Source organism: Antennarius striatus, chromosome 8, assembly GCF_040054535.1.
Source record: "Antennarius striatus isolate MH-2024 chromosome 8, ASM4005453v1, whole genome shotgun sequence".
In the NCBI taxonomy this organism is placed as follows: domain Eukaryota; kingdom Metazoa; phylum Chordata; class Actinopteri; order Lophiiformes; family Antennariidae; genus Antennarius; species Antennarius striatus.
The window spans coordinates 21,358,417-21,371,960 of NC_090783.1; the positions used below are offsets into that span (position 1 = coordinate 21,358,417).

The window sequence follows — 13,544 nt, forward strand, 5'->3', positions numbered from 1 at the left end:
TGAACGTACAAGACAAAAGGACAAACAGACTTGGAGTTATCCATTCAAGCTATCGACTACAACCAAACTAACGTAACCTAGCAACACTTTCGGCTTTGTTGCTCATTGGTTGGTGAGACGTCCTCGCTGCCTTCACGAGCGTACGGAAATTTGGGTTTTTTTTAATTCTTAGTCTTCACTTGAAAAACTGTGGGAATTGTGAGGAATACACACACACACACACACACACACACACACACACACACACACACACACAAAATTTTGCCGGTGAACACAAACATTTTTCTTTCTCAGTTTTGACCGTTTTAAAGCAAAAAAAAAAAAAAAAAGTACAAAAAAATCCAAGTACAACTCGATTCTCATTATTCTGACACGCGGTTCTGAAACGATAAAATAATTACCCACAAAGAGCCTTCCCATTGTCACCCTCATTCACACTTAAATCTAGCATCATACGTGTCTGCAGTTCCATAAGGAAACAAACAAACAAGCAAACAAACAACAAATCCAGGAACACTTCAAGGACCAATTGGCTTTTTGGTCAAACTAGACCTGTGATACAACGACCACCAGCAGGGGGCAGTATTACTAAGAAGGGGAAAAACTACCCCTGACATCCAAGAAGAAGACCACGTCCGTCACTATCACGCTCATTGACGCCGGCGGGATACCGAATATCGTATTAAGGTATTTGTATAATGCATCTTTGTCTTTTATACCAAACTATTTAAATATATCTAGCTAACATTAATGAAGATATCGTTTAAGATTCTGTTGGCCTCGCTAAAATTGATGCTTTGAGATTTGCTATTGTAGCAAACCTGCCATGCACATTAACAATAGACTCGCTTTGGGTTAGCTACAGTGCTACTTTTGGCTACGTAATTACAATGAGTATTTTTCCCATTTCTGGACATTCATCCACTTTGTATTGTCTTGTATCTACTGGCGTAACATTAGATAGATTAGATTGTGACGAAGCAGTAACGTTTATTGAAAGTTTCATCCAAATATTAGCAGCTAGCGTGCTAACTAGCCCGTTTGAATGGAGGACATTTTCATGGATGGCTGCGTTGACCACCCCAGGTCACACTGGTCGATTACGTTTAGCAGGCGTTCGTGTTATAGGCGAATTAATGCCGTTTTCGTGTTGGGTATTCAAAACTTTTAATTCTGGATAGTGTTTGTTTCTCCCCTTGTTCATTTTACTTTGAACCGCTGCTGCGGCCTACAGACACACTTGCCTAATAAGCCTTGAACTGGCTGCTAACATGGCTACCATTTGCTTTAGTGTAGCAAACGGCTGATTTGGTTCTAAACGTAAATGTTTTTTGTTTTGTTTTTTTATTTCGGCTGGCAGCATGCAACTAGTGTGAATATTTATATTTTTATTCATTACCAAATATAAAATTCATCAGATTATACGCATTTATTTCACGGACAGAAATGTGCCAATATCGACAAAATGGCAGTACCAGCCGTTCTCAGCGCTAACCATCTGGCCTTGTGGTGCGTTCCATGTCCCTCGGATGGCGCGTTGAATGACGTCACACACGAGCTGCCTAAGTGAATAAATTGGAACATAAGATTTATGCTTCCGAGAAAATATTTGTTCGGAATGCTAACAACTAATAGCGTGGTAGTCGACTCATACGTGAGTTTGTCAATTCTGTGTACGAGTGATTTTAGGAGGCACAAATGGGCTAAAAGGGCTAAATAAAATATAACAATAAAAAGTAATGCTAATTTATAACTTCGCCTCCATTGATGCGAGTAGCACTCAAATTGGGTTTTGGGGTTACTGTTGAATGCGACCCTCGACTTCCTGGGAGGTTCGACCTCATGGAGAGGCCCTGCAGCGGAAACTTCCGAACCTTTTCACATCGCAGTTAAATTGGAATGCCTCATTTATCTCAAATTAGACTTTCATTTTGAAGTGAACTGTACCTGCGTTCTTTGCTTTGGAATAGACTTGAAAAATTAATGTTGCATCATTTTCCTATAGATGGCTGAGACTGACGTTGATAATGAACTTCTGGATTATGATGACGATGAGGAGCCCCAGGGGGCCCCAGAAAGTGGTGCCCCAGCCAAAAAAAACGAGGTGAAGGGGTCCTATGTATCCATCCACAGCTCGGGATTCAGAGACTTTATCCTCAAGCCCGAGCTGCTTCGTGCCATTGTTGACTGTGGATTTGAGCATCCTTCAGAAGGTAAATGGCAAAATTGTGTGTCTGTTATCACTGCACTTATATCACATCCTGATTTCATGAAACGATAAAAGGTTGTTTGCAGTAGTTGAGTATTTTGTAATTGCAATTCCTTCTCTTTTCAGTACAACATGAGTGTATTCCTCAAGCGATCCTTGGCATGGACATCCTTTGTCAGGCCAAGTCTGGTATGGGGAAAACGGCAGTGTTTGTTCTGGCCACCCTGCAGCAGATTGAACCTGTGGATGGTCAGGTGAGTTGGTTATTGTATGTTTTGTTCCTTTTTGCTAACAAACTACTGTTTGTTGCCTTAAGATTCTTTCACGTAAACCTTAACCTCTCTGGATTGCATTTCAAGTCTAGATCCTCACCACCACCAAACGTAATACTTTTCAGTCTCTCCCTCAAATTGGACTAGCAAAAATGTAATTTTGATTTAAGTTACTAAATCAATTCACCAGCTACCAATGACATCTATACATCAATTATGTTTTCAACGGGGAGGGCTACGGTCCAGTCTGGAAGAGTTTTTTCAATGAAAATTAGGCTTGTAATCATGGGGTTTAGCTTGTGGGGTTTGGTGCCTTGCTCAATGGCACGTCAGCAGTGCTCAGGAGTTTCTCCAGCTACTGGTTCACACTCTTCATACTTTGATCCACGTTGGACTTGAACCGGCTCCCCTCTGGTCCACAAACCGAGTCTTTGTGGACTGAGCTACTGCCACCAATCTTTCTGTCAATACAAATGTGTTTCAACACTTAATTCCATTAAGACATTTTCATACGTGTTTTGTTTAAATTATTTATGCTTACCTAATGTATATGAAGTGAATTTATAAAGGTAGTTTTAACTCTGTGGTGTTCTTGGTAATCCACATTTTCACTGCTTTAATAAAGGCCAATCCTGACCCTAACATTCCGAAACAGTGAAGAAAAAACTGAACTATTGTTTGGAAGAATTGTTATAACCATATAATTCCCTTCCCAATGACTTTGCTGTTAATGTCCCAAAATTTCTATTTCCATGTGTTACAGGTGTCTGTCCTGGTTATGTGCCACACACGAGAGTTGGCCTTCCAGATCAGCAAAGAGTACGAGCGCTTCTCAAAGTACATACCCAGTGTCAAGGTGTCTGTGTTCTTTGGTGGTCTGGCCATCCAGAAGGACGAGGAAGTTCTGAAGAAGAACTGTCCTCACATTGTTGTAGGAACTCCTGGGCGCACCTTGGCACTCATCCACAACAAGACTCTTAACCTGAAGAACATCAAACACTTTGTGCTTGATGAGTGCGACAAGATGCTGGAGCAGCTTGGTGAGTAAGAGGAACAGAAATATGTTTTAGTAAAGCATGAAGAAGCAAGGATTTGGTCAAGGATTGTTATCATCTAAGACATGATGCAGTATTAATTTTATCACTCTGACAGACATGAGGCGTGACGTGCAGGAAATCTTCAAACTGACACCCCATGAAAAACAGGTTATGATGTTCAGCGCAACGCTGAGTAAAGACATCCGCCCTGTCTGCCGCAAGTTCATGCAGGATGTGAGTACAAGTACTGTGAGGATTTATTGATGCTTTAAATTGTACACGCTCTCCTTCACTCAGGTAGAAGTAGACGTTTCCTCGAGGTTCTTATTGCAGATATGAAAGGAGTCATGCGGAGACAGTCTTTTACAATATAATTCCTTTTAGATCTGAAAAAATCAGAACTTGCATAATTTTTTTTCTTCTGCTAATTTATGGTCTTTACTATGTTCACATATAAGAAACACATGATTTTCTTTTTTCCACTTTTGAGATTTGATCTACTGAATTTTTATTTGTGTGAGTGTAATCTTTGTCTATTTTCTTGCTGTGCAGCCCATGGAGGTGTTTGTGGATGATGAGACCAAGCTGACGCTCCATGGCTTGCAGCAGTATTACTGCAAATTGAAGGACAGCGAGAAGAACAGAAAACTTTTTGACCTGCTCGATGTGCTGGAGTTCAACCAGGTACCGGTGGAAGACTTGGGTCTTTGTGAATGGGCTTAATAATAAGCTTTATGCATTTGCAGCCTTGTTCTTTTGCTAATATTTTTAGGGTTTTATTCCTCTATTTAGAGATATTCAAAATAATTTCAGCCTGTCTGTAGCTTGTGGATTTGTTTGTCATTTCAGCCTAAATGAATGATTCTTTTGTTTCCTGTTTAGGTGGTGATATTTGTTAAAAACATGCACCGTTGTGTGGCTTTGTCCCAGCTGCTGGTGGAGCAGAACTTCCCTGCCATTGCCATCCACAGGGGCATGGCACAGGAGGAACGGTACGCTGTGTTTCTCACTGTGATTTAGTTATTTTGCTTGCCTGCCAAGGTTCCATATAGGATCACCATTATCTGTTAATTTTTATACACATTATCGTAAGAGCTTATTCACATGCTCAAAAACATAAAAAATTTAGTGAAATTTTTAAAACCCTTTCCCGCAATTAGATTTCTGCAGTTGGTTTTGCATCTTCAGTCACATTTTAACTTGTTTTTCATGTCTTTTTTTTTTTACATTCATCTCATAATGGGAGTCATTGTCTTATCCACACCACCACAAAGTTCTTCCTGTAGCGGAAGCATTTGCGTCATTGGATATTATTGAATATAAACGAGCAGTGAGGATTTCATGGCCATGTTCATGTGGTTAAGTAGGTACTTCAGGACGCAGGTTATGTGTTTTCAAATATTAACCCATTGTTACTGTTTGTTGCTCATCCCTACATCCCAGGTTATCCCGGTACCAGCAGTTCAAAGATTTCCAGCAGCGGATCCTTGTTGCAACCAACCTGTTTGGACGAGGGATGGATATTGAGCGAGTCAACATTGTCTTCAACTATGACATGCCAGAGGATTCTGACACGTATCTTCACAGAGTCAGTTCATGTTTAATTCATTATTAACCTGTTTGCAAAAGATATTTTGGTACACATTTTTTTATGGATTATGTCTGTGACAGCATCATCTTCAGTACTCCTGAGGTTGTCTTGAGATATATCATTTAAGAGTCAGAAATAAAATTTACTGTAAGCCCTATATTTTGATTATTGAAAATTATTCTTTTAACCTCAGACCCTGAAAATCATTCTCTGTTCCTCTAGGTGGCCCGTGCTGGCAGGTTTGGGACCAAAGGCCTGGCTATCACCTTTGTATCAGATGAGACTGATGCAAAGACCCTGAATGAAGTCCAAGACCGTTTTGAAGTCAATGTTGCAGAGCTGCCAGAGGAGATCGACATCTCCTCCTACAGTAAGTTCTTACATAATATATGAACACTAATAACGTGCAATTCGGGGTTTTTTTGTATTTACCCATTTTTGAACATTTTGAACATCTCTTTGTGTAGAGTGTGTGTTTATAGCCTTTTACTCGCTAGTAACTGTTGTAGAATCATTTAAGATGAAGGAATGAGCAGGCAAGTGTTCAACCAGCATAGTGGTTGCAAAAAAAAACAACCCCAAAACAAATTAGATTTCAGAAACTGTCAGGACATTATTTAAAAGAAACATGAAAAACTAGACAACTCAAAACTCAATCTACTTGATGCCATTGGTGTAGATTTTACCCTATGCTAAGAACTGGGGACTAAAATCTGGCTTGACCATTTTGAAAGCACACATACAAATCATTCATATGCTTTATAAATACTGACCCCAATTCCATTTTATAGCCTGTATGTATCATGTCATCTCATCTTTTTTTTCTTTTCAGTTGAGCAGTCCAGATGAGCCCGAAACATCTTCCCAGATGATGGTGTGCGACCCTTGTTGTTGCTCCATTTTGGTGGAGGATAAAACATTTCCCTCAATTTTTATTTTGAAGTTTTCGTTAATTGTTTGCAAGTTCATAATGGTAAAACTTTTTTTTTTTTTAAATCCCATCTTTGCAGAGTGTTTAGTGTTTTCCTTGTTAAAACTATGAATATATTGTCTTGGTTGATGGAATAAAAGTTTTTATACTTTAATTGATGGTGGTGTGAGTTTATTTTACGTACAGTTGTATTCAAAATAACAGTCCCACATCCCAAGATAAATTGCTTATTTAGAATTTCAACTTCTGCACTGTAAGCTTCTAGAAGGTTTAGTAAAGGTATAGAAATCTAACGGTAATGATGTGCATGCTGCAAAGTCTGTGAAACGGAGTCATTAATTGAAGGGGGTGTTCAAAAAGCATTCTTTAAGAAGTTAATAAGAGGGGTACACCTATAAAGTGCAAAAAAATGATATTCGGCTCAAATAACATGCCTTAAAATGGCAGCCAAAACCAGAAAGATAAAGAAAATAAATTCAAATTGATCGGAGAATAACCAAAAATGGCAAAGGCACTGCCAATGACAAGCTCCAGGAGGATCAGAGAAGATCTAAGGTGGTCTCTGAGTCCTGTAACAATCATGTCTGTGAAGCCAAGCTACAAATAAGAAGCCGCTGCAAAGTCCCATTATTAATAAAAGACGTGCTGTAGCGGCTACAGTTTGCAAAGAACACACTGACTGGCCTAAAAGGCGTAGAAATTTTTGGATTGATGAAAATCAGATTGTTCTTTTCGGGTCTAAGGGCCACAGACAGTCTGTCAGACGACCTGCAAACTGACTTCAAGCCACAGAACACAGTGAAGATGGTGAATCATGCTGCAAGCATCGTAATATGGGAATGTTGCTTGTGCAATGGTGTTTGTCCTATTTATCGCATACCAGGGATCATGGATCAGTTTGAGTCCATCAGAATACTGGAAGTACAGTAGTCATATTGCCATATGCTGAAGAGGAAATGACCTTGAAATGTGTTTCAACAAGACAATAACCCTTAACACACCAGAGAGTGAACAAAGGCATGGTTCCAGACAAACACAATTCAAGTAATGGAGTGACTAGTAGCACATTCCCAGGACCGTAATCCCACAGAAAACTTTTGGTTTGACAGAAAAAAAATGCTGTTTGTGAGGCAAAGACACACTGCTAATACAATTGTGAACACAAGTATGTTGAATGTTAATTTAAACATGTTCCTTGAGTACTGTGAAACAGATTGGTTTGGAGGATTAAACTGCTGCAGAACAGAAGGTGTTGTCATCATGGGTTAATGTAGCCACTTTTCCCAAATAATCGGCTACACTGGTTGTCTACTTAAAGAAGCAGGTTGACTTCAGATGAAACTGGATCTCTGCAGTTTCACACATAGATGAACCAAGCAAAACCGGTGACAACAACACAGTTCTTGATCCACAAAGTCTAAAACATGACTACAACACAATCATGGCTATGTAAAATGCATGATCCAAAATAAATTCTTAAGTACATGTTTGTGTAAGATGGTGCTCCTATTTGCACTTGATTCACAGGCAAAGCGGTTGACATTGGTCCGGTCTTTGGTGAAGGCTTGTCATTCATTTACAAATGCAAAACATTCATCACTCAGTTTCAATTTACCTAGATCAAAGTCAACCACCTTTCAAATTATTGTCATAACGTGCAGATTTTTATATATTTTAAAAAATCTTTGTCCTCTCGTCCTGTCTAACAGCAAAGTTTCAGTGCTATACAAAGTGCTTTGTTGAATCACGCTGATCTGAGGGGTCTAATAAAAAGAAATGCTGAACCCGAATCAGCAATTCTTCACAAATGGAGAAAATTCACAATCGTGAATCAGGGATCTAAATCAGGTCCCACGTCTTGAAAAGAAGCGGCAAGTGTACAATCCACTCTCATCACAATACAAGAATTAAAGTTGCCTTTACAGTTGTGAGGCGGGGTCTTTCCTGACTGCAGTTTCACAGTTAGGTGGGTGGATATGGTCTTCACATATGTGGAACTGGATGAGAGCCTTGGCTACTTACCTTCCATGAGTCTTCCTTCATCAAGGAGAGGTAGACCTCACTACATCAGAAATTAAATGTCCACATTGCTAGTCTGTAAACTTGTGTGTATCTCCGTACATCCAGTGCTGTGGAGGGAGGCCCACTTCATTTAGATGTCCACAGTCATTGCTGCATTTACATGATTGGATGAACATAGCCGACTTCTGAAAACGCTCTCCGTCTGGACAGACAAAGGTCACAGGTACAGTGCGCATATGGCGTGGCGAGCAGCACCATCCATCTGTACACACACCGCAGTAGTTGGGCCGATACAGACGAACGCTCACACACTCTCTATAGGATAGGTGAGTGGGTTCCTTGGCTTTCTGAGTTGGTGTGCATTTCTTCCGTTTCTGTGTTGAAATTGGAAAAGCCAAGAAATAAATGTCAAAATATGTCCCATTCTGAATTCCTTACCAAAACAAGGGAAAGGACGCAAAAGGATTCCACTTTTGATTTTGATCTTCACTTTTTGTCTCATAACAACACTCAAACTCATCCCATCAGGTAGGGCACACTTCAGCTAAACAGGGGTTTGAGAAAAGTTTTTTGTTTTTTTTAACTAAAGTGATTAAGTGTAAGATTAACTTTTAAGTTATTCAGACCTTAATGAAACGAGACATTTTAACTGAGAAGATAGAAAAAGCTCTAAGTGTGTTTCCAAAACAAAGGATTAACATGGATTCTCCACTTCCATTAACTCTAGAGTAAACAGTCGGGGCCCAGCTATGGACAGTTGCTTGGCAGGAATGCCAGGGGTGGGAGACTATATTTAAAAAGGCGCCTGCCTGCCACCAAAACACCGCTGTGTAAATCAGCGCTGCTCCGTTCCCACTGGATGTGGAGCTTCCCAAAAGCACTAAAATAATAATCTGTTTTTGGGCTTTGGATAAAGATGGCTTTAGCACTCTCAATATTTACTGGGGTCAGAGCCAGTAATATGTCACCGTTTACAGTACTGATTTTACATTTCTAGTCTTTCCCCTGATAGATACTGTAAGAGAATAAACCATCCTTTATTGCTACATGTTGTGGCTGTGAGAGATATTTGTTCTGTGTCAAAGTCAACTTCTGTCTACTTCACCTTGTGGGGGATGTTTAGGGCGTGGCAAGGTCGTACGGCACAGATTCTCGTCTGTCTCTCCATCTTACACCGAGGGTTGTTGTTAGTGATTCGGGAAGAGATGCCAATCCCACAGCTGCGGGAGCACTGGGACCAGTCAGTGGTCTGGATTGGACACTTTTTGGACACTGAGGAGTGTGGAACTTCCATATAGAAAAGAGAAAAATAAGACATCAGTTAGGTCATAAGTTCCCATTCCTGGCAGCTAGGATTCTATCAAAGGATCATAAGCCACATCTGAGAGGTCATCAGACCTTTTCTTGTATGATATTTTGTTAATCCCTTCAGATTTTCTATAAGGTCATCACTATCTGGCTACGCTACTACCAGCTTGGCCAATCCACTACTTACGTGCAGATTGATTTCAGTTACAACTGAAATATTATAAACCATGAGATAGATCACCACAAAAGTGAGCACACATATTGATTCACACCTTTGCAAATCCTGCAAAAATGACAAAACCATGACAATAAATATTCCCCTCTACTCTCAGTCACTGTCTCACCGAACAGGTGTTTGGAGCCATGTTCGTTCTCCCAGTGGCTAGATTTGATGTCTGACAGCTTATTGGCCGGCTCATTTTCACGCTGGTCTGGATAAGCATGGTGCTGAGGTTTGGGAAAGCGCTGCTGTGGTGGAGGCACCTGTGGTATTAGAGAAGAAAAGAATGGGAAGCACTGTTTTATTGAAGAGATTTGCCATGTATTATTACGCGCTACAGATACCATAATGTTCCAATCATTTTCCTTCCTTCGTACGTATGGTGAGTTCAAGGATGCATATTTGCTTCGTAAAAACTGGAGTGAATATGTCCTAGCCTTCAGCACAGAGATCAGCAACAAATGTACTTTAAATGCAAACATACGGCAAAATCAGCTGAAATAAATTTAAATTATATATTTTTTAAAAACATTGGAAACTAATTCCTTTTACTGAATAATTTCTTCTTACAATGAATATAAAAGTTTTTTGAATATAAAGTATTTTTCAGTCTTCTCAATTGTGATGAATTGATACTTTTCTTTATGAATTCAATTGCTCATCTGAAAAAAAAGCCCTATTTGTTGGATTAATATACTATATTTGAATTTTTGTGTTTTGTGTAAACAACTCAATATCCCAAGCGTTTATCAAGACAGCATCGCAGTGGGGAAACATTTTATCTCTGCCATTTGTTATTAAAAGAAATTCCATTTTGGTCAGTCATCCAACAACACAAATCTTTGTCTTAAATATAAAAACAAACCTGCTGCTTAGCTGGGAGTCGCCAGATACCCTTAAGGCAGTCCACACTGAGGCAGCACTGACCGGGTACCCTGATCAGCTGTGGGTAGGGACAGGATGGGGAAGCTGGGGGCAGCTTGTTGTTACAGAGAGGAGCGCAGCCGACAGCGCCGTCAATGCAGGTACACTGATGTTTACAGCCTGCATGGAAGCTCTCCCCATTCTGGTAGATCGTGCCTTTGTACTCACACGTGCGTCCTTCTGATTTAGCTGAAAAGAAAAAAAAAAAAAAGTGATGCCGAAATGAATTGTAACACACGTCATTATTTCTGTTGTTACAAATAAACCCAAAAATTAACAGTCCACATATTTTGGTAGCTCTGAGATCCATCTCTCTGCATTACAAACAATGTATGTGTTACAGCTTTTGGTCGGCACATTAAAAGGAACTCATCACTTGGGTTTTATTTCAACAGATAAAACAACATCTGTTTAAGCAAAATATTTCTTTCGTTGTGTACATTTAGACAAATGTACTCCTATGTGTGTTCACAGAAGCACACATAGGAGTTACTGGGAGAAAATTCAATGGAAATAAAGATAGAGTACTAGAAATGTCAGACTCCTGTTCACCAAAGCCTGGAAGAACCAGCTATTCATAGTTAGTAGGGCAGCACTAGCACGGTGCAGATAGACAGAGTATTTTTATCTCTGTGTCGGTGCCATAAAACTACTAAGCTTTGAAATAACCCTGTCTTGTTCCCGGAAGTGCAAGGTCATACGTTGTTGTGATGATATCCGGCTTTATGGAAACAAGAACTAATCAGCATAGATTTCTTTGACATACAGTATATTGTACATTGTTGCACAGATATCCGTCCCTTTTGCCACGCACAACACTTCATATTCACGTTATCCTCTTATATATAGGATGCACACGTTATGTCCACTGGGATATACTCCAGCGACCCCCGTCACCCGTGAAAGTGGAAAAAGCAGATAAGAAGATCAATAAATGTATGAATAAATGAATGAATGTATGAAAAAATGAAAAAGGGTAGTTAAGAAGGGATTTTATACATAATATCCCAATTACTCACCTCGACAAATTCCCCAGGGCTCGCTCACATCATTGCCATAATTGCACTCCAGCCCTTTGTGGTGGTCACAAGGCCTCATGGAGTTACAGTCCTGGTTTAGCTGCATAGCACACACCTTGCAGCAACCACATCCATCTGGCACTACGCTAACACCTGGATGACAAACAGGTGGCTCTCTGGCACACTCACACACTCTAGGACAGCTAGCAGTCACCTGAAGCCATCACAGAGGGAGAGGGAGATGCGCTTTGTCAGACAACACCTGAATGATCGGAATTAAGCGACACATTTATACTGAAAATCTGATATTCGAATGGTCACACATGGCACAAGGTTACAAAATTCACAGACACATTGTAAGTGTCTGGCAACTGAGGTGCTTAAATCCTTAGTGCATTATTTCCAAAAAAAACTAAAATCTATCATACATTAATTTTTGATTGATCAACTCCTCTGGGTTTGAACTGATCTCAAATCCATTCACAGACAAAGCACTGCCCTGCACCTCTATTGTAAGTCCAGTCACTGGTACCCAGTCAGCCAGGAGAGTCTAGACACGCCAGATTTCGTGCCCAGTCCTTTGCTGGATTGTGACTTGAATCCTCATTTCGTACTAGAGCAAACATGTTCCTGTTAGTAAGAATCAGCTTGTTAATGCTTTGAAAAGGACATGAGCAGACATGCCAAGCAGGCAGCAATCTCCAGAAGAAGCATATTTTATAGCCTATATTGTACCAATAAGTGTTTTTTAAATGATGACCTCCCATTAACTCTGTTATTTTTTTTAAAAATTGTTTTTAATTTTATGGGAGGTGGTACCTAAGAAGATTCAACTTTCTACTAGCACTGTTCATGACAGATTAAATTTTAAACTAATGTTGATGTTGATCTTTAAGAGTATAATGTGTGACAGGAGACACCTCACCTGTGTGATGACGACTGCTGTCAGTATAGTCAAGTACCGGTAGATCATACTGGCCATGATTAGCAAGGGAAAAGGTGAAGAAAGACATTAAATTAGTAGAATAAATCTAAATATCTTCAGGCTACAATCCACTGCCCGGTTGTTGAAGCACATTCACGTCAGTCTAAATTACAGCTGTCTTTGTTTCCTCTTGTCGTGACCGTGCGGTTTTATTTATACACTTGCTAAGCCTTTGGAAGACTCCGCCCCTTCTAACTTCTAACCAATCAGCTCACGGAAAAGCAACACTTACAAAAGGGCGTAGCTCCACTGCTGGGCTAGTTTGCTGATTGGTTGACATGTTTTGCAGCGAATAATGCCATTCATAGAAATCAGAGGGCATATGTGTATTTATTTACTGTATTTGATAGGTTGAAAATAATTCAACAGAGCTTTGAAGTCACACTTTGGCACATTCCTGCTTTTGTGTCCAACCCTCACCTAACGCTGAGTAAATATTCAACTGGATCACCATCATGACTAAGACCTCGACCTGTAGGAGAAAAAAAAAGGGGGAGGGAATTCCCTGTTTTTCCAGTCAAGTGCATATGCAAGGATAGAAAATCAAAGTACTGAGCAAATGTCAAGATAAAAGCAGCTTTCAGGCAGTGAACACACCCCTCTTTGTCTATGCCCATCATAAAAATAAAAAAGAAAGTCCATCTACAATTTTTATAGGTGCGTCTTGATAGTTTATTCTCTCTGAATGCTTCATGTTGAATTTGGATGTGCTGGCTGTCTCTCACTATTATTTCTAACCACATGGTGCGGACATGAGAAGGATGAGGATATGATCACTTGGAAAGAATGGTTCTTGTTGAAAGCAGGATTATTGTTATTAAGGGCAGCACATATGAGGGTTGGCCTCCGCCTCTGCCGTCTTTATTTTCAACCACAGGTTTTCAGCCACACCTGCCTGAACACAGGGGCCTTGTGTGATGAAAGAAATGTGATAGGCACAGGTTTGAAAGCTAGGGTCTTCCTATTAATGTCCAAAAAGCCCTTCACATGCGAAATTCTCAGAGAATGGAAAAAAACAACAACATT

At 40.0% G+C, this 13,544-nt stretch overlaps 2 protein-coding genes across 2 annotated transcripts; one reads left to right on the forward strand and one right to left on the reverse strand.

Annotated features, from left to right (window-relative positions):
• The first annotated feature begins 590 nt into the window (after window positions 1–590).
• On the forward strand, window positions 591–6,194 carry LOC137600541 (ATP-dependent RNA helicase DDX39A). The gene is made up of 10 exons (XM_068322230.1): window positions 591–687; window positions 2,006–2,213; window positions 2,336–2,463; window positions 3,245–3,521; window positions 3,634–3,752; window positions 4,071–4,202; window positions 4,401–4,510; window positions 4,962–5,106; window positions 5,332–5,479; window positions 5,942–6,194. Exons 2-10 carry the CDS (start codon window positions 2,006–2,008, stop codon window positions 5,956–5,958), a joined length of 1,284 nt encoding a protein of 427 aa, XP_068178331.1. The 5' UTR covers window positions 591–687; the 3' UTR covers window positions 5,959–6,194.
• A 118-nt stretch (window positions 6,195–6,312) lies between these two features.
• On the reverse strand, window positions 6,313–12,626 carry LOC137600542 (CCN family member 1-like). The gene is made up of 6 exons (XM_068322232.1): window positions 12,459–12,626; window positions 11,534–11,747; window positions 10,456–10,703; window positions 9,715–9,853; window positions 9,168–9,349; window positions 6,313–8,436 (listed from the first exon to the last, which is right to left on the reverse strand). Exons 1-6 carry the CDS (start codon window positions 12,513–12,515, stop codon window positions 8,131–8,133), a joined length of 1,146 nt encoding a protein of 381 aa, XP_068178333.1. The 5' UTR covers window positions 12,516–12,626; the 3' UTR covers window positions 6,313–8,130.
• Between the last annotated feature and the right edge of the window lie 918 nt (window positions 12,627–13,544).

What these genes read in the sequence shown, in the direction of transcription:
- LOC137600542 (XM_068322232.1), bottom strand. Translation starts at nt 12,515, where the DNA reads ATGGCCAGTATGATCTACCGGTACTTGACTATACTGACAGCAGTCGTC. An exon ending in TGGCTCCAAACACCTGTTCG is followed by an intron (nt 9,350 to 9,714) that starts GTGAGACAGTGA and finishes TCTATATGGAAG; the next exon opens with TTCCACACTCCTCAGTGTCC. An exon ending in CCCTAAACATCCCCCACAAG is followed by an intron (nt 8,437 to 9,167) that starts GTGAAGTAGACA and finishes ATTTCAACACAG; the next exon opens with AAACGGAAGAAATGCACACC.
- LOC137600541 (XM_068322230.1), top strand. Translation starts at nt 2,006, where the DNA reads ATGGCTGAGACTGACGTTGATAATGAACTTCTGGATTATGATGACGAT. An exon ending in ATTTGAGCATCCTTCAGAAG is followed by an intron (nt 2,214 to 2,335) that starts GTAAATGGCAAA and finishes TTCTCTTTTCAG; the next exon opens with TACAACATGAGTGTATTCCT. An exon ending in TTGAACCTGTGGATGGTCAG is followed by an intron (nt 2,464 to 3,244) that starts GTGAGTTGGTTA and finishes CATGTGTTACAG; the next exon opens with GTGTCTGTCCTGGTTATGTG.